General features: G+C 47.5%; 1 protein-coding gene across 3 annotated transcripts in view; it reads left to right on the forward strand.

Annotated features, from left to right (window-relative positions):
* The window catches only part of LOC115178665 (forkhead box protein K1-like), a 28,031-nt gene extending 6,929 nt beyond the window's left edge, over positions 1–21,102 (forward strand). Inside the window, exons 3-11 of one of the 3 annotated variants that reach the window (XR_003872656.1) lie at positions 8,729–8,906; positions 9,032–9,178; positions 13,338–13,531; positions 13,841–13,846; positions 14,485–14,657; positions 15,510–15,794; positions 17,668–17,850; positions 18,007–18,858; positions 18,918–21,102. Coding sequence is in view for 2 of the 3 variants with exons in the window: in XM_029739930.1 (XP_029595790.1) it covers positions 8,729–8,906; positions 9,032–9,178; positions 13,338–13,531; positions 13,841–13,846; positions 14,485–14,657; positions 15,510–15,794; positions 17,668–17,850; positions 18,007–18,224 (1,384 nt within the window). In the remaining variant the exon portion in view is untranslated. Of the gene's footprint in view, positions 1–8,728; positions 8,907–9,031; positions 9,179–13,337; positions 13,532–13,840; positions 13,847–14,484; positions 14,658–15,509; positions 15,795–17,667; positions 17,851–18,006 lie in introns of all 3 variants that reach the window. The other 2 variants (XM_029739930.1, XM_029739932.1) reach the window with 2 other exon arrangements.
* The last annotated feature ends 663 nt before the right edge of the window (positions 21,103–21,765 follow it).

Raw genomic sequence — 21,765 nt, forward strand, 5'->3', positions numbered from 1 at the left:
TGTTTGATTATAGCTCTATAGCTCCAGTTAGTTCTACAGTTGTTTGATTATAGTTCTATAGTTCCAGTTAGTTCTACGGTTGTTTGATTATAGTTCCAGTTAGTTCTACGGTTGTTTTGATTATAGCTCTATAGTTCCAGTTAGTTCTACGGTTGTTTGATTATAGCTCTATAGTTCCAGTTAGTTCTACGGTTGTTTGATTATAGCTCTATAGTTCCAGTTAGTTCTACGGTTGTTTGATTATAGCTCTATAGTTCCAGTTAGTTCTACGGTTGTTTGATTATAGCTCTATAGTTCCAGTTAGTTTTACGGTTGTTGGATTATAGTTCCAGTTAGTTCTACGGTTGTTTGATTATAGCTCTATAGTTCCAGTTAGTTCTATGGTTGTTTGATTTTAGCTCTATATTTCCAGTTAGTTTTACGGTTGTTGGATTATAGTTCCAGTTAGTTCTACGGTTGTTTGATTATAGTTCTATAGTTCCAGTTAGTTCTACGGTTGTTTTGATTATAGCTCTATAGTTCCAGTTAGTTCTACGGTTGTTTGATTGGAGTTCTATAGTTCCAGTTAGTTCTATGGTTGTTTGATTATAGCTCTAAAGTTCCAGTTAGTTCTACGGTTGTTTGATTATAGCTCTATAGTTCCAGTTAGTTCTACGGTTGTTTGATTATAGCTCTATAGTTCCAGTTAGTTCTACGGTTGTTTGATTGGAGTTCTATAGTTGTACAGTTTGATTAGAGTTTTATCTAACTTTCCCTGTCTATTTTCTTTCTCTCTCCTTTCATACGTCTTTCACTCTTCTTCTTCATCTCTCCTTCCTCTTCTTTTGTTTGAACCACCTGCAGACGCACATACACACTACAGCTTCTGAGCCAAAACAAACACACTCTCTCCCCTGGAAACCAGTGTTTACTTTACTGCCCAGAGGAGGGGCCTGTGTGTGTGTGGTCTTGGGATCTTTCCACTGTAAAGTAGGGATATACAGTGCCTTCAGAAAGTATTCAAACCACTTGACTTTTTACACATTTTGTTAACGTTAAAGCCTTCTTCTAAATCGGATTAAATCGTTTTTTTTCCATCAATCTACACACAATACCCCATAATGACAAAGAGAAAACAGGTTTTTAGAAATGCTTGCAAAAAAAAAAACATTTACAAAAGTATTCAGACCCTTTCCTCAGTACTTTGTTGAAGCAGCTTTGGCATCGATGACAGCCTCGAGTCTTCTTGGTATGACTCTACAAGCTTGGCACACCTGTATTTGGGGAGTTTCTCTCATTTTTCTCTGCAGATCCTCTCAACCCCTGTCAGGTTGGATGGGGAGCGTCGCTGCACAGCTATTTTCAGGTCTCTCCAGAGATGTTTGATCCGGTTCAAGTCCGGGCTCTGGCTGGGACACTCACAGTATTTGGTTATAAATGTAATGTTGCAGGGTGGCTAACCATCCTCCAGGAGATTCCAGCTGCTGGGGTGCAGGCTTTTACTCCAGCCCTGCTCTAACACAATCACGTTGTAAAATATCAGCTGCTCATCAGGAACCTTGATAAGCTGACTGGTGTGTTTGAGCAGGGTTGGACCAAAAGCCTGCACACCCAGTATCTCTCCAGATGGAGGGTTGACGGACCACATGTGTTTTATACAGCAGCCAATCAGAGCAGTGTTTAACTCTGGGGCGGGGTGTTGTTAAGTGCCTTGCTCAAGGCCCCAATGGCAGGAGATGGTGTCTAATACATGGATCAGACAGCAGTAGGAGATGGTGTATAATACATGGATCAGACAGCAGCAGCAGGAGATGGTGTATAATACATGGGATCAGACAGCAGCAGCAGGAGATGGTGTATAATACATGGGATCAGACAGCAGCAGTAGGAGATGGTGTATAATACATGGGATCAGACAGCAGCAGGAGGTGGTGTATAATACATGGGACCAGACAGCAGTAGGAGATGGTGTATAATACATGGGATCAGACTGCAGCAGTAGGAGGTGGTGTATAATACATGGGATCAGACAGCAGCAGGAGATGGTGTATAATACATGGGACCAGACAGCAGCAGCAGGAGATGGTGTATAATACATGGGATCAGACAGCAGCAGTAGGAGATGGTGTATAATACATGGGGTCAGACAGCAGCAGGAGGTGGTGTATAATACATGGGACCAGACAGCAGCAGGAGATGGTGTATAATACATGAGATCAGACAGCAGCAGGAGATGGTGTATAATACATGGGATCAGACAGCAGCAGGAGATGGTGTATAATACATGGGACCAGACAGCAGCAGGAGATGGTGTATAATACATGAGATCAGACAGCAGCAGGAGATGGTGTATAATACATGGGATCAGACTGCAGCAGCAGGAGATGGTGTATAATACATGGGATCAGACAGCAGCAGGAGATGGTGTATAATACATGAGATCAGACAGCAGCAGGAGATGGTGTATAATACATGGGATCAGACAGCAGCAGGAGATGGTGTATAATACATGGGATCAGACAGCAGCAGGAGATGGTGTATAATACATGGGATCAGACAGCAGCAGGAGGTGGTGTATAATACATGGGATCAGACAGCAGCAGGAGATGGTGTATAATACATGGGGTCAGACAGCAGCAGGAGATGGTGTATAATACATGGGGTCAGACAGCAGCAGGAGATGGTGTATAATACATGGGATCAGACAGCAGCAGTAGGAGATGGTGTATAATACATGGGATCAGACAGCAGCAGTAGGAGATGGTGTATAATACATGGGATCAGACTGCAGCAGCAGGAGATGGTGTATAATACATGGGATCAGACTGCAGCAGCAGGAGATGGTGTATAATACATGGGATCAGACAGCAGCAGCAGGAGATGGTGTATAATACATGGGACCAGACAGCAGCAGGAGATGGTGTATAATACATGGGATCAGACAGCAGCAGCAGGAGATGGTGTATAATACATGGGATCAGACAGCAGCAGTAGGAGATGGTGTATAATACATGGGACCAGACAGCAGCAGGAGATGGTGTATAATACATGGGATCAGACAGCAGCAGCAGGAGATGGTGTATAATACATGGGATCAGACAGCAGCAGTAGGAGATGGTGTATAATACATGGGATCAGACTGCAGCAGCAGGAGATGGTGTATAATACATGGGATCAGACTGCAGCAGCAGGAGATGGTGTATAATACATGGGACCAGACAGCAGCAGGAGATGGTGTATAATACATGGGATCAGACAGCAGCAGCAGGAGATGGTGTATAATACATGGGATCAGACAGCAGCAGTAGGAGATGGTGTATAATACATGGGATCAGACAGCAGCAGTAGGAGATGGTGTATAATACATGGGATCAGACAGCAGCAGTAGGAGATGGTGTATAATACATGGGATCAGACAGCAGCAGTAGGAGATGGTGTATAATACATGGGATCAGACTGCAGCAGCAGGATATGGTGTATAATACATGGGACCAGACAGCAGCAGCAGGAGATGGTGTATAATACATGGGATCAGACAGCAGCAGTAGGAGATGGTGTATAATACATGGGATCAGACAGCAGCAGTAGGAGATGGTGTATAATACATGGGATCAGACAGCAGCAGCAGGAGATGGTGTATAATACATGGGACCAGACAGCAGCAGCAGGAGATGGTGTATAATACATGGGATCAGACAGCAGCAGTAGGAGATGGTGTATAATACATGGGATCAGACAGCAGCAGGAGATGGTGTATAATACATGGGATCAGACAGCAGCAGGAGATGGTGTATAATACATGGGATCAGACTGCAGCAGTAGGAGATGGTGTCTAATACATGGGGTCAGACAGCAGCAGGAGATGGTGTATAATACATGGGATCAGACAGCAGCAGGAGATGGTGTATAATACATGGGGTCAGACAGCAGCAGGAGATGGTGTATAATACATGGGATCAGACAGCAGCAGGAGATGGTGTATAATACATGGGGTCAGACAGCAGCAGGAGATGGTGTATAATACATGGGGTCAGACAGCAGCAGCAGGATATGGTGTATAATACATGGGGTCAGACAGCAGCAGGAGATGGTGTATAATACATGGGATCAGACAGCAGCAGTAGGAGATGGTGTATAATACATGGGGTCAGACAGCAGCAGGAGATGGTGTATAATACATGGGATCAGACTGCAGCAGTAGGAGGTGGTGTATAATACATGGGATCAGACAGCAGCAGGAGATGGTGTATAATACATGGGACCAGACAGCAGCAGCAGGAGATGGTGTATAATACATGGGATCAGACAGCAGTAGGAGATGGTGTATAATACATGGGATCAGACAGCAGCAGGAGATGGTGTATAATACATGGGATCAGACAGCAGTAGGAGATGGTGTATAATACATGGGACCAGACAGCAGCAGCAGGAGATGGTGTATAATACATGGAATCAGACAGCAGCAGGAGATGGTGTATAATACATGGGACCAGACAGCAGCAGGAGATGGTGTATAATACATGGGATCAGACAGCAGCAGCAGGAGATGGTGTATAATACATGGGATCAGACAGCAGCAGTAGGAGATGGTGTATAATACATGGGGTCAGACAGCAGCAGGAGGTGGTGTATAATACATGGGATCAGACAGCAGCAGGAGATGGTGTATAATACATGGGATCAGACAGCAGCAGCAGGAGATGGTGTATAATACATGGGATCAGACAGCAGCAGCAGGAGATGGTGTATAATACATGGGATCAGACTGCAGGAGATGGTGTATAATACATGGGATCAGACAGCAGCAGGAGATGGTGTATAATACATGAGATCAGACAGCAGCAGGAGATGGTGTATAATACATGGGATCAGACTGCAGCAGCAGGAGATGGTGTATAATACATGGGATCAGACAGCAGCAGGAGATGGTGTATAATACATGAGATCAGACAGCAGCAGGAGATGGTGTATAATACATGGGATCAGACAGCAGCAGGAGATGGTGTATAATACATGGGATCAGACAGCAGCAGGAGATGGTGTATAATACATGGGATCAGACAGCAGCAGGAGATGGTGTATAATACATGGGATCAGACAGCAGCAGGAGGTGGTGTATAATACATGGGATCAGACAGCAGCAGGAGATGGTGTATAATACATGGGGTCAGACAGCAGCAGGAGATGGTGTATAATACATGGGGTCAGACAGCAGCAGGAGATGGTGTATAATACATGGGATCAGACAGCAGCAGTAGGAGATGGTGTATAATACATGGGGTCAGACAGCAGCAGTAGGAGATGGTGTATAATACATGGGATCAGACTGCAGCAGCAGGAGATGGTGTATAATACATGGGATCAGACTGCAGCAGCAGGAGATGGTGTATAATACATGGGACCAGACAGCAGCAGGAGATGGTGTATAATACATGGGATCAGACAGCAGCAGCAGGAGATGGTGTATAATACATGGGATCAGACAGCAGCAGTAGGAGATGGTGTATAATACATGGGACCAGACAGCAGCAGGAGATGGTGTATAATACATGGGATCAGACAGCAGCAGCAGGAGATGGTGTATAATACATGGGATCAGACAGCAGCAGTAGGAGATGGTGTATAATACATGGGATCAGACTGCAGCAGCAGGAGATGGTGTATAATACATGGGATCAGACTGCAGCAGCAGGAGATGGTGTATAATACATGGGATCAGACTGCAGCAGCAGGAGATGGTGTATAATACATGGGATCAGACAGCAGCAGCAGGAGATGGTGTATAATACATGGGATCAGACAGCAGCAGTAGGAGATGGTGTATAATACATGGGATCAGACAGCAGCAGTAGGAGATGGTGTATAATACATGGGATCAGACTGCAGCAGCAGGATATGGTGTATAATACATGGGACCAGACAGCAGCAGCAGGAGATGGTGTATAATACATGGGATCAGACAGCAGCAGTAGGAGATGGTGTATAATACATGGGATCAGACAGCAGCAGTAGGAGATGGTGTATAATACATGGGATCAGACAGCAGCAGCAGGAGATGGTGTATAATACATGGGACCAGACAGCAGCAGCAGGAGATGGTGTATAATACATGGGACCAGACAGCAGCAGCAGGAGATGGTGTATAATACATGGGATCAGACAGCAGCAGTAGGAGATGGTGTATAATACATGGGATCAGACAGCAGCAGGAGATGGTGTATAATACATGGGATCAGACTGCAGCAGTAGGAGATGGTGTCTAATACATGGGGTCAGACAGCAGCAGGAGATGGTGTATAATACATGGGATCAGACAGCAGCAGGAGATGGTGTATAATACATGGGGTCAGACAGCAGCAGGAGATGGTGTATAATACATGGGATCAGACAGCAGCAGGAGATGGTGTATAATACATGGGGTCAGACAGCAGCAGGAGATGGTGTATAATACATGGGGTCAGACAGCAGCAGCAGGATATGGTGTATAATACATGGGGTCAGACAGCAGCAGGAGATGGTGTATAATACATGGGATAAGACAGCAGCAGTAGGAGATGGTGTATAATACATGGGGTCAGACAGCAGCAGGAGATGGTGTATAATACATGGGATCAGACTGCAGCAGCAGGAGATGGTGTATAATACATGGGGTCAGACAGCAGCAGGAGATGGTGTATAATTGTCAAGTTGTGTATGGTTCACACTGCAGCTCTTTGCCCAAACTTGAAAAAGGCCTTTAAGGACTGAAGGTCAAGGGACAACTACATTTTCTTCTGACTTCTTTTATTTCTTTAGTCAGTTAGTTAATTAGTTCGTTAGTTAGGTTGATAACCGATAATACATGGGGTCAGACAGCAGCAGCCTTCCATTGTCAACACCATTGATAATAATGCAGGTTATTTAGTGAAGTGGTTCCTTGCATCATACAACACCATTTACAGGCTCCTTTTTGGCCCATGGTGTTACAGATCTCTTTTTGGGGGGAAGTAAAAAAGTGATGTGTACAAAATAAAGTCCTACTGTCTGAAGGAGAGGTGGATAAGTTAATTTCAAGCTCAGTGTTATAGTGGTGGTGGTGTCACCATGTGGTGGTATTATAGTGGGGGTTATTGGCACGGTGTGGGGGTTATTGGCACGGTGTGGGGGTTATTGGCACGGTGTGGGGGTTATTGGCACTGGGGTAGTCTAGTGGTGTTATTGGCACGGTGTGGGGGTTATTGGCACTGGGGTAGTCTAGTGGTGTTATTGGCACGGTGTGGGGGTTATTGGCACGGTGTGGGGGTTATTGGCACGGTGTGGGGGTTATTGGCACTGGGGTAGTCTAGTGGTGCGTAGTCTAGTGGTGTTATTGGCACGGTGTGGGGGTTATTGGCACTGGGGCAGTCTAGTGGTGGGTAGTCTAGTGGTGGGTAGTCTAGTGGTACGTAGTCTAGTGGTGCGGGTAGTCTAGTGGGGCGGGTAGTCTAGTGGGGCTGGTAGTCTAGTGGGGCGGGTAGTCTAGTGGGGCGGGTAGTCTAGTGGGGCGGGTAGTCTAGTGGGGCGGGTAGTCTAGTGGGGCGGGTAGTCTAGTGGGGCGGGTAGTCTAGTGTGGCGGGTAGTCTAGTGTGGCGGGTAGTCTAGTGTGGCGGGTAGTCTAGTGGGGCGGGTAGTCTAGTGGGGCGGGTAGTCTAGTGGGGCGGGTAGTCTAGTGGGGCGGGTAGTCTAGTGGGGCGGGTAGTCTAGTGGGGCGGGGTAGTCTAGTGGGGCGGGGTAGTCCAGTGGGGCGGGGTAGTCTAGTGGTGCGTAGTCTAGTGGGGCGGGTAGTCTAGTGGGGCGGGGTATTCTAGTGGGGCGGGGTATTCTAGTGGGGCGGGTAGTCTAGTGGGGCGGGTAGTCTAGTGGGGCGGGGTATTCTAGTGGGGCGGGGTATTCTAGTGGGGCGGGTAGTCTAGTGGGGCGGGGTAGTCCAGTGGGGCGGGGTATTCTAGTGGGGCGGGGTATTCTAGTGGGGCGGGGTATTCTAGTGGGGCGGGGTAGTCTAGTGGGGCGGGTAGTCTAGTGGTGGGTATTCTAGTGGGGCGGGTAGTCTAGTGGTGTTATTGGCACGGTGGGGTGTTATTGACACTGGGGTAGTCTAGTGGTGGGTAGTCTAGTGGTGTTATTGGCACGGTGTGGTGTTATTGACACTGGGGTAGTCTAGTGGGGCGGGTAGTCTAGTGGGGTGGGTAGTCTAGTGGTGGGTATTCTAGTGGGGCGGGTAGTCTAGTGGTGTTATTGGCACGGTGTGGTGTTGTTGACACTGGGGTAGTCTAGTGGGGCGGGTAGTCTAGTGGTGTTATTGGCACAGTGTGGGGTTATTTTAGTGGTGATAGTATGGTGGTGTTTTCATATTGTGGGGTTATGGTGACACCCAGAGGCCTCTTTCAGTATTACATATCACCAAGGTCCAAATAAATGAATCGGTAACACAGTGCAGGGTCCGGCAGCGTACAGTACATCTGCACAGTTCTTCCAGTACATGTGTTTGTAAAATGTTGAGTGTAAAATGGTTAAAAGTAGTCCTAGGATTGTAATGGTTTGTTAAACTTTGAACTCAATGGTTTCTGTTTGACATTTTTAAGTAAAAAAATTATGGGTCTATTCGCAATTCCGTTAGGTGGAATTCTATTCTAGATCTTACTCTCGCTCATCCTCTCATCCTCTCATCCTCCTCCTCTCATCCTCTCATCCTCTCATCCTCCTCCTCTCATCCTCTCATCCTCCTCTCCAGTGTTCCTAACTCGTGCCCGGCCAGTCCGAGGGGTGCGGGGTCATCGGGTTATCGCTACGGACGCAACGTGACCTCTGACCTCCAGCTGGCTGCGGAGTTCGCTGCCAAGGCTGTCTCCGAGCAACAGAGGGGCGTTGCCGAGCAACATGGAGAGTCCGGCGGAGGAGACAGCCCCAAGGTACACACACACACACACACACACACACACACACACACACACACACACACACACACACACACACACACACACACACACACACACACAGAGTGTCTATATTAACCCCTCTCTCCTGTCCTATCCAGGATGAATCTAAGCCTCCCTACTCGTATGCCCAGTTGATAGTCCAGGCCATCTCTTCAGCACCAGACAGACAGCTGACCTTGTCTGGAATCTACACACACATCACCAAACACTATCCCTACTATCGCACTGCTGACAAGGGCTGGCAGGTAACTAGACACATCACCTACCCCCACTACCAGGTAACTAGACACATCACCTACCCCACTACCAGGTAACTAGACACATCACCTACCCCCACTACCAGGTAACTAGACACATCACCTACCCCTACTACCAGGTAACTAGACACATCACCTACCCCTACTACCAGGTAACTAGACACATCACCTACCCCTACTACCAGGTAACTAGACACATCACCTACCACTACTACCAGGTAACTAGACACATCACCTACCCCCACTACCAGGTAACTAGACACATCACCTACCCCTACTACCAGGTAACTAGACACATCACCTACCCCCACTACCAGGTAACTAGACACATCACCTACCCCCACTACCAGGTAACTAGACACATCACCTACCCCACTACCAGGTAACTAGACACATCACCTACCCCCACTACCAGGTAACTAGACACATCACCTACCCCCACTACCAGGTAACTAGACACATCACCTACCCCCACTACCAGGTAACTAGACACATCACCTACCCCCACTACCAGGTAACTAGACACATCACCTACCCCTACTACCAGGTAACTAGACACATCACCTACCCCCACTACCAGGTAACTAGACACATCACCTACCCCCACTACCAGGTAACTAGACACATCACCTACCCCACTACCAGGTAACTAGACACATCACCTACCCCCACTACCAGGTTACTAGACACATCACCTACCCCTACTACCAGGTAACTAGACACATCACCTACCCCACTACCAGGTAACTAGACACATCACCTACCACTACTACCAGGTAACTAGACACATCACCTACCCCACTACCAGGTAACTAGACACATCACCTACCCCCACTACCAGGTAACTAGACACATCACCTACCCCTACTACCAGGTAACTAGACACATCACCTACCCCCACTACCAGGTAACTAGACACATCACCTACCCCTACTACCAGGTAACTAGACACATCACCTACCCCACTACCAGGTAACTAGACACATCACCTACCCCTACTACCAGGTAACTAGACACATCACCTACCCCACTACCAGGTAACTAGACACATCACCTACCACTACTACCAGGTAACTAGACACATCACATACCCCCACTACCAGGTAACTAGACACATCACCTACCCCTACTACCAGGTAACTAGACACATCACCTACCCCTACTACCAGGTAACTAGACACATCACCTACCCCCCTACCAGGTAACTAGACACATCACCTACCCCCTACTACCAGGTAACTAGACACATCACCTACCCCCACTACCAGGTAACTAGACACATCACCTACCCCACTACCAGGTAACTAGACACATCACCTACCCCACTACCAGGTAACTAGACACATCACCTACCCCTACTACCAGGTAACTAGACACATCACCTACCCCCCACTACCAGGTAACTAGACACATCACCTACCCCCACTACCAGGTAACTAGACACATCACCTACCCCTACTACCAGGTAACTAGACACATCACCTACCCCCACTACCAGGTAACTAGACACATCACCTACTACCACTACCAGGTAACTAGACACATCACCTACCCCTACTACCAGGTAACTAGACACATCACCTACCCCTACTACCAGGTAACTAGACACATCACCTACCCCCACTACCAGGTAACTAGACACATCACCTACTACCACTACCAGGTAACTAGACACATCACCTACCCCCACTACCAGGTAACTAGACACATCACCTACCCCTACTACCAGGTAACTAGACACATCACCTACCCCTACTACCAGGTAACTAGACACATCACCTACCCCTACTACCAGGTAACTAGACACATCACCTACCCCTACTACCAGGTAACTAGACACATCACCTACCCCCACTACCAGGTAACTAGACACATCACCTACTACCACTACCAGGTAACTAGACACATCACCTCCCCCCTACTACCAGGTAACTAGACACATCACCTACCCCCACTACCAGGTAACTAGACACATCACCTACCCCCTACTACCAGGTAACTAGACACATCACCTACCCCCACTACCAGGTAACTAGACACATCACCTACCCCTACTACCAGGTAACTAGACACATCACCTACCCCTACTACCAGGTAACTAGACACATCACCTACCCCTACTACCAGGTAACTAGACACATCACCTACCCCACTACCAGGTAACTAGACACATCACCTACCCCACTACCAGGTAACTAGACACATCACCTACCCCCACTACCAGGTAACTAGACACATCACCTACCCCTACTACCAGGTAACTAGACACATCACCTACCCCTACTACCAGGTAACTAGACACATCACCTACCCCCACTACCAGGTAACTAGACACATCACCTACCCCTACCTACTACCAGGTAACTAGACACATCACCTACCCCTACTACCAGGTAACTAGACACATCACCTACCCCCACTACCAGGTAACTAGACACATCACCTACCCCTACTACCAGGTAACTAGACACATCACCTACCCCCACTACCAGGTAACTAGACACATCACCTACCCCTACTACCAGGTAACTAGACACATCACCTACCCCTACTACCAGGTAACTAGACACATCACCTACCCCTACTACCAGGTAACTAGACACATCACCTACCCCCACTACCAGGTAACTAGACACATCACCTACCCCTACTACCAGGTAACTAGACACATCACCTACCCCCACTACCAGGTAACTAGACACATCACCTACCCCACTACCAGGTAACTAGACACATCACCTACCCCCACTACCAGGTAACTAGACACATCACCTACCCCTACTACCAGGTAACTAGACACATCACCTACCCCCACTACCAGGTAACTAGACACATCACCTACCCCTACTACCAGGTAACTAGACACATCACCTACCCCTACTACCAGGTAACTAGACACATCACCTACCCCACTACCAGGTAACTAGACACATCACCTACCCCACTACCAGGTAACTAGACACATCACCTACCCCTACTACCAGGTAACTAGACACATCACCTACCCTACTACCAGGTAACTAGACACATCACCTACCCCTACTACCAGGTAACTAGACACATCACCTACCCCCACTACCAGGTAACTAGACACATCACCTACCCCCACTACCAGGTAACTAGACACATCACCTACCCCACTACCAGGTAACTAGACACATCACCTACCCCACTACCAGGTAACTAGACACATCACCTACCCCCACTACCAGGTAACTAGACACATCACCTACCCCCACTACCAGGTAACTAGACACATCACCTACCCCCACTACCAGGTAACTAGACACATCACCTACCCCTACTACCAGGTAACTAGACACATCACCTACCCCTACTACCAGGTAACTAGACACATCACCTACCCCTACTACCAGGTAACTAGACACATCACCTACCCCTACTGCCAGGTAACTAGACACATCACCTACCCCACTACCAGGTAACTAGACACATCACCTACCCTACTACCAGGTAACTAGACACTCACCTACCCCACTACCAGGTAACTAGACACATCACCTACCCCCACTACCAGGTAACTAGACACATCACCTACCCCTACTACCAGGTAACTAGACACATCACCTACCCCTACTACCAGGTAACTAGACACATCACCTACCCCTACTACCAGGTAACTAGACACATCACCTACCCCCACTACCAGGTAACTAGACACATCACCTACCCCTACTACCAGGTAACTAGACACATCACCTACCCCCACTACCAGGTAACTAGACACATCACCTACCCCCACTACCAGGTAACTAGACACATCACCTACCCCTACTGCCAGGTAACTAGACACATCACCTACCCCCACTACCAGGTAACTAGACACATCACCTACCCCCACTACCAGGTAACTAGACACATCACCTACCCCTACTACCAGGTAACTAGACACATCACCTACCCCACTACCAGGTAACTACACACATCACCTACCCCACTACCAGGTAACTAGACACATCACCTACCCCACTACCAGGTAACTAGACACATCACCTACCACTACTACCAGGTCATCTGCAGTTAACTAGGTTTTTGATGGAATGTTGTATTCTATCTCCAAAGTAAATATTTTTTTGTTGGAAATTCCGAATTATCACCAACTATCCCCCCTTTCCTCTGTTCCTAGAACTCGATCCGCCACAACCTTTCTCTGAACCGTTACTTCCTGAAGGTGGCTCGTAGCCAGGAGGAGCCTGGGAAAGGTAGTTTCTGGCGTGTGGACTCGGCCTCAGAGGGCAAGCTGGTGGAACAAGCCTTCAGGAAGAGACGGCAGAGGGGCGTGGCCTGCTTCCGCACGCCGTTCGGACCGCTCTCATCCAGGTACGACCCCTGACATCAGACCCCTCACCTTTAGCTAATCAAGGTTGTGAAGAGCAAATGGTTAGTAGAACCAGGTGTGTTAGTGCAGGGTTGTTGTAAAAGCCTGCTTATACAATAGCCTCTCTTCAGACCCTCCTCCTTGATGTAGTGACTTGTAAACCCTCAGTTCAACAGTTATAATCTGTCTGTTTCTGCCTCTGTTTAACTCTCTCCTCTCTGTCAGTTCAACAGTTATAATCTGTCTCTTTCTGCCTCTGTTTAACTCTCTCCTCTCTCTCTCTCTGCTTCTGCTCTCGTTTGATTGGATAGAACAAAGTAAGTCTATCTAGCTCGCAATAAGGTGTGTGTCTGAAACAATCCTGGAGTGCGTGTTTGCTCTTCGCTCTCACCTTTTGAAAAGTCCCATTCTCAGTCTGAGAGGAGTGTGTTTTACTGGAGGGCGGTGCGTTTCGCTGGAGGGCGGTGCGTTTCGCTGGAGGGCGGTGCGTTTTACTGGAGGGCGGTGTGTTTTACTGGAGGGCGGTGTGTTTTACTGGAGGGCGGTGTGTTTTACTGGAGGGCGGTGTGTTTTACTGGAGGGCGGTGTGTTTTACTGGAGGGCGGTGTGTTTTACTGGAGGGCGGTGTGTTTTACTGGAGGGCGGTGTGTTTTACTGGAGGGCGGTGTGTTTTACTGGAGGGCGGTGTGTTTTACTGGAGGGCGGTGTGTTTCACTGGAGGGCGGTGTGTTTCACTGGAGGGCGGTGTTTCTCACTGGAGGGCGGTGTTTCTCACTGGAGGGCGGTGTGTTTCACTGGAGGGCGGTGTGTTTCACTGGAGGGCGGTGCTGGAGGGCGGTGTGTTTTACTGGAGGGCGGTGTGTTTCACTGGAGGGCGGTGCTGGAGGGCGGTGCTGGAGGGTGGCGTGTTTGCAGTGTGTTAATGCCCTAACCATCTCCCCCTCCCCCCCTCTAGGAGTGCCCCAGCCTCCCCCACCCACCAGGGTCTCCTCTCCCCTCCCTCCAGTGGTCTTCAGACCCCAGAGTGTCTCTCTAGAGAGGGGTCTCCTCTGTCTCACGACCATCATCACGACCTGGCTCACAAACTGGCCTCCGTACCAGAGTACAGATATACACAGAGCGCCCCAGGTAGGAACACATCTACACCATAAACTATCCTCCTCACCAGATACAGAGCTCCCCAGGTAGGAACACATCTACACCATAAACTATCCTCCTCACCAGATACAGAGCGCCCCAGGTAGGAACACATCTACACCATAAACTATCCTCCTCACCAGATACAGAGCTCCCCAGGTAGGAACACATCTACACCATAAACTATCCTCCTCACCAGATACAGAGCTCCCCAGGTAGGAACACATCTACACCATAAACTATCCTCCTCACCAGATACAGAGCTCCCCAGGTAGGAACACATCTACGCCATAAACTATCCTCCTCACCAGATACAGAGCTCCCCAGGTAGGAACACATCTACACCATAAACTATCCTCCTCACCAGATACAGAGCTCCCCAGGTAGGAACACATCTACACCATAAACTATCCTCCTCACCAGATACAGAGCTCCCCAGGTAGGAACACATCTACACCATAAACTATCCTCCTCACCAGATACAGAGCTCCCCAGGTAGGAACACATCTACGCCATAAACTATCCTCCTCACCAGATACAGAGCTCCCCAGGTAGGAACACATCTACGCCATAAACTATCCTCCTCACCAGATACAGAGCTCCCCAGGTAGGAACACATCTACACCATAAACTATCCTCCTCACCAGATACAGAGCTCCCCAGGTAGGAACACATCTACACCATAAACTATCCTCCTCACCAGATACAGAGCTCCCCAGGTAGGAGCACATCTACACCATAAACTATCCTCCTCACCAGATACAGAGCTCCCCAGGTAGGAACACATCTACAGATGCTCAGACAGCTAAAGACCGTGTTTGTGTTCTCACCCCCCCCCCCCAGGTTCTCCAGTACATGGCCAGCCTGTGATCATGGCCGCCCCGCCCCACCCCCTGCCCTCGGGGATGGGTAAACCCCTAACCTTGTTCTCAGGCCCCGGAGTCGCTGGGGGACAGACCCTCCACATGCTGCAGAGCCCCCCCAACACCCTCACCATGCTCCGTCTGGTCACCACAGCTACGGCCTCCCACCCCCCAAACGGGTACATCCTCACCCCCGGCGGGGGGCAGAGTCATGGTAATACCGGCGCTGGCCAGCAGGGAGCGGAGGGCACCAGCGAGCAGAGAGGTACGGCTAGATTGTGACCCAATTCCAAATGGACCCCTAGACCCTACAATCTGAGAGGATTTGACCGGTGCTGGTAATATGGCAATAGTTCTACCTTGCCCTCTGATAGGCTAGGTAGAAATTTAAACCATATTGCTTACACCAATCAAATCCTTTGAAATCTCCACAAGTGTATTGTGCTGAAGGTCAAGGGTTCCTTATGTGTCTGATGCATAAAGTGACATAACCGGTGCCTTTGGGAAGTATTCAGACCCCTTGACTTTTTCCACATTTTGTTATGTTACAGCCTTATTCTAAAATAGTATTTTTTTAATCCATATCTTCACACAATACCCCATAATGACATCACAATACCCCATAATGACATCACAATACCCCATAATGACATCACAATACCCCATTATGACATCACAATACCCATAATGAGAAAGCGAAAAACGTTTTTAGCATTTGTGCAAATGTGAATATATATATATATGGTCTGAGTACTTTCACTGTATGTCCTACATATTTCTCACCCAGACATGTCAAATCAAATTGTATTTGTCACATTCGCCGAATACAACAGGTGTAGACCTTACAGTGACTAACAATGCAGTTTTAAGAAAAAGAATGTCATGTCCAATATATTTCTCCCCCAGACATGAGAGATATATATTTACATTGTCTTGTACTTTCTTTTCTTTTTTCACATTTTGTTTTCCAGCTGCTGTTTGTTTTTTTATGAGGTCAATATGGTCGGTACTGGATTATTTTATACACCTATTTATGTCCCCTTTATTTTGGTGGCAACGAAAAAGTCCATTTTGATTTTATTCAAAATCCGGCTTTTCGTTGCCACCAAAATAAAAGGGGACGTAAATAGGTGTATAAAATAATCCAGTACCTACTTTTTCCTATTTATATATGCAACAATTTCAAAGATTTTACTGAGTTACAGTTCATATAAGGAAATTAGTCATTTGAAATAAAATCCTGGATTTCACATGACTGGGAATACAGATATGCATCTGTTGGTCACAGATACCAGACATTTTTTAAGGTAAGTATGCAGGCCATGGAAGAACTGGGACATTTTCATCTTCCAGGAATTGTGTATAGATCCTTACAACATGGGGCCGTACATTATCATGCTGAAACAACATGAGGTGATGGCTTCTCCAGCATACCAGTGGCCATTGAAGGTGAGCATTTGCCCACTGAAGTCGGTTACGACGCCTAACTGCACTCAGGTCAAGACACTGGTGTGGACGACGACCACGCAGATGAGCTTCCCTGAGACCGTTTCGGACAGTTTGTGCAGAAATTCTTTGGCTGTGCAAACCTACAGTTCCATCAGCTGTCCGGGTGGCTGGTCTCAGACGATCCCGCAGGTGAAGAGGTCCTGGGCTGGCGTGGTTACACGTGGCCTGCAGTTATGAGGCTGGCTTCCTCACGTTGGAGGTGGCTTACGATAGAGAAATTAACATTCAATTCTCTGGCAACAGCTCTGGCGGACATTCCTGCCGTCAGCATGCCAATTGCACGCACCCTCAACTTGACTTCTGTGGCATTGTGATGTAACAAAACAGCACATTTTAGTGTCCTTTTATTGTCCCCAGCACAAGGTGCACCTGTGTAATGATCATGCTGTTTAATCAGCTTCTTGATATGCCACACCTGTCAGGTGGATGGATGATCTTGACAAAGGAGAAATGTTCACTAACAGCGACGAAAACAAATTTGTGCACAACATTTTATAGCTTTTTTTTGTACGTATTAAACATTTCTGGAATCTTTTTTTATTTCAGCTTCATGAAACGTGGGACCAACACTTTGCTTTATATTGGTGTTCAGTGTATATTAATATATATGTGTTATATTTGTCCCCCAGACGCGCAGCAGCAGCAGAATAGGGAGAGAGTGATCCAGTCGTTGGAGGGAGCTCAGCAGGGGGGTCAGGGGTCAGAGGGGCGTGGCCTAACTCTGGGGCTGCACCAACTTCCTGTCCGCCCTGTCACTCAGAACGGCAAACACACTGCCGTCGCCACGGCTACCAGCGTCGCCAACCCTTACGGTACGGCTACCTTAGCAACCAGTGTTATTGTTTTTGTTGACATGGTTGGTATGTTAATATCATTGATGTATGGTAAGTTATGTTTCATTATGGTGATGTATTGACTCTGTCCTTCCTTTCTCCTCTTCCTCCCCTTCCTCCCACCCCCACCCCCAGCTCTGACCAGTCCTCTCCAGATCCTGGCAGCCCAGGCCTCCAGCTCCCCCCCAGCCCTGGTGAGCAGACAGCCCAGCGCGGGGCCTGATGTTGGGCCGGAGGTGCCAGGCGACCCCCAGGCTAAGAGGCCTAAGATGGAGGAGGATGGGGCGTCTCCTCCCATTCAGCAGCCAGTCATCGTGGCCATGAGTTCTCAGCCACACGACAACAGGAAGTAGAACTGCTGAACTCTAACCCCTGACCTGGTGTCTAGAGGAGGAGCCTCTCTGGGTGAACCATCTCACCCCTGGGTCCCAGTGTCTGCTGGTTCACCCTCTGATCCCTCACCTCTAACCTCCTACTGATAGCTGTCACTGAACTCGCACTGATCAGTCATCCATAATTGGTATTGATTAATAACTGCCAGTGATCAATAAGCCTGTCCCTGACCTTTAACCCCTGACGCCAGATCTCCCTCTGTAGTGCCATTTGAGATGCACGCCCCCAAGGTGTCACCAGGTAGATAAAGGCTTGCATCCCAAATGGCACCCTATTCCCTACATAGTGTATTGCTTCAGACCAGAGCCCTATTCCCTACATAGTGTACTGCTTCAGACCAGAGCCCTATTCCCTACATAGTGTACTGCTTCAGACCAGAGCCTTATTCCCTACATAGTGTACTGCTTCAGACCAGAGCCCTATTCCCTACATAGTGTACTGCTTCAGACCAGAGCCCTATTCCCTACATAGTGTACTGCTTCAGACCAAGGTTTGAGGTAAGGACCAGCAGACACTGTGGCCCAGGAGAGGAGGGGCCCTGCAGAACCCGTTGTGTGTGTTCGCCTGCTCTGTAGCGGAGGGAGGAGAGGAGAGGTGCCCTGCAGGACCCGGTGTGTGTTCTGTAGCGGAGGAGAGGAGGGAGGAGAGGAGAGGGGCCCTGCAGGATCCGGTGTGTGTTCTCCTGCTCTGTAGCGGAGGAGAGGAGGCTAACCTAATTTAGACCGTCTGATTGTGTTTCTTTAATTTCATCATTAGAAGGTGCTGAGTTCTAACCTGGGTCAACTACACACACTGCAAATACTCTGTACTATACTATAATACTCTGTACTATACTATAATACTCTGTACTATACTATAATACGCTGTACTGTACTATAATACTCTGCAACATACTATAATACTCTGTACTACTCTGTACTATACTATAATGCTATAATACACTGTACTATGCTATAATACTCTACTATAATACTCTGTTGTACTCTACCAACTGAGCCCCACAGAACACAGCACACCTGATTCAACTAATTATCAAGCCTCTGATTGTGTGAATCAGGTGAGCTTCAGGTGAGCTACAACAACATGGTGAAATGGCTCGGGTCCACGAGGAGAGGTTGGAGAAACACTGCTATAGTGTGGGACCCAGATGTGGATCTCAGCTGTGTGTGTGACCCAGCTGTGGGTCCCAGATGTGGATCTCAGCTGTGTGTGTGTGTGTGACCCAGCTGTGGGTCCCAGGTGTGGATCTCAGCTGTGTGTGTGTGTGACCCAGCTGTGGGTCCCAGGTGTGGATCTCAGCTGTGTGTGTGTGTGTGTGACCCAGCTGTGGGTCCCAGGTGTGGATCTCAGCTGTGTGTGTGTGTGACCCAGCTGTGGGTCCCAGGTGTGGATCTCAGCTGTGTGTGTGTGTGACCCAGCTGTGGGTCCCAGGTGTGGATCTCAGCTGTGTGTGTGTGTGACCCAGCTGTGGGTCCCAGGTGTGGATCTCAGCTGTGTGTGTGTGTGTGTGACCCAGCTGTGGGTCCCAGGTGTGGATCTCAGCTGTGTGTGTGTGTGACCCAGCTGTGGGTCCCAGGTGTGGATCTCAGCTGTGTGTGTGTGACCCAGGTGTGGATCTCAGTTGTGTGACCCAGGTGTGGATTTCAGCTGTGTGTGTGTGACCCAGGTGTGGATCTCAGCTGTATGTGTGTACGGTTAAAAAATGTTGCATTATCATGATCATTTTATCCCTTAAAAAGCCTTAAATGTTTCTATTGTTTTGTTTTTTTGTTTATCTAGGGAGCTTTTACTTTTTGACATTAAAGAATGTTTTTAATGTTAAGGAGGAAGACTTTTATTTTGTAACATTGCAAACTGCTTCAGAACAGGACTTTTATTTTGTTACGTTGCAGAGAGAAGCGCGTTTCAGATCAGGACATGGTGTTTGTGACTGCAGGGAAGATAGTGCACTACTTCAGACCTCCAGGAGGTTATAACTTCTACCTCCCTTCCCTGCAGTCACAAACACCATGTCCTGATCTGAAACGCGCTTCTATCTGCAACGTTACAAAATAAAAAGACTGTGATACTCTGTAAGCAGGAAGAACCTTTTTTTGTCAGGGGAATTGAAGGGTGGGACCAACTCAACATAACTACACAGCTACAATTATAACTTTAAATAAAATCTAACTCTCCCTTTCTTTCTCTAACTCTGTCCTGTTTTACTCCTCATCCTCTGCTTCTAACCTTCTCTCTGACTCTTTAGTCTATAGTGTCTGCTGTAGCCTAGTAGTCGTCCCCTTGTCCCTCCCTAGTGTTCTAGTCTCAGCAGTAGAGTGCTGGTCCAGAGGTGGTTCTACTAATGGAATTAGAATGTCCTAGGTTCTGTAGGTTCTATTCCTCAGCTTTAGCCTGTCTGTTCTAACTAATCAGGACACCATTTTTGTAACACTTCACAATGTTTTTTTTTTGGGGGGTTTTCTCATCTGCTGATCACAAGTCTTTATATAAAATCTATGATTGTTGCACAAAAACCAACATAAAAAAAATAAAAATAAACTGCTAAACGAAAGCTATTTCAAGGTGGGTTGAGACCATGGTGTTTAAAAGGTGGGTTGAGACTATGGTGTTGAAAGGTGGGTTGAGACTATGGTGTTTAAAGGTGGGTTGAGACTATGGTGTTGAAAGGTGGGTTGAGACTATGGTGTTTAAAAGGTGGGTTGAGACCATGTTATGTTTTTTGCTGAAAGTATTTTGCTATTAAATCCTACTTTTTGGGGGGGAGAAGAAAAAGTATATGTATTTTAAGATGTTTGATCTGTTTTCAAATTTGTAGCACAAATAAAATTCTCTCATTGATCTGCTGTGTCCAGCAGTCTTTTTACATGTTTATTTTATTTACATTAACTATAGCGCAAATCACTATACAGCTGAAAACATAGCTTTTAAAAGCATTTTCCTAGATGTCTGCGGAGATGGCATTCATGTTAACAGCTGTACATGGCAGCTGTACAAGTGACCCTTCAAAGTGCATTATCGTGAGCCTAGAACATAGCTGGCTTTGAATCCCGACCTTCTAGTTTACATTTTCTTCAAAAAGAATGAAGACAAAGAGACGTTGTCACTTCCTGTCAACAGTTTATTAATATTCAATAATCCTGTGGTGCTAAGAGTATAACTATTGAAAAGTCATCAGACATGCTGCATGTATGAAACATGGACTGGTACAAACCATTACACTACGAAGTACAAATACAAGGTTAAATAATGGCATTGATGTGTAGACAGATGCACATGAGGATATTGGCTTTATCTGCAAAACACTGAATCTTCTTCAGAACCTGTTTTATACCTGCTGCTGATCTTGTCCACATTCTGATTGTGCCTACGTCATTTTTTTTTCTTCTCCCAGGTGTGGACGATTTTAAAAGAGGTGATTGTGATCCGATCTTTCTGACCAGCTGCCGAGGTAGTCAGGGAGACGTATCTTTACGTTAAGAGTGTAAACAGATATGGATTATC

Source organism: Salmo trutta, chromosome 38 (assembly GCF_901001165.1).
Source record: "Salmo trutta chromosome 38, fSalTru1.1, whole genome shotgun sequence".
Taxonomy (NCBI): Eukaryota; Metazoa; Chordata; class Actinopteri; order Salmoniformes; family Salmonidae; genus Salmo; species Salmo trutta.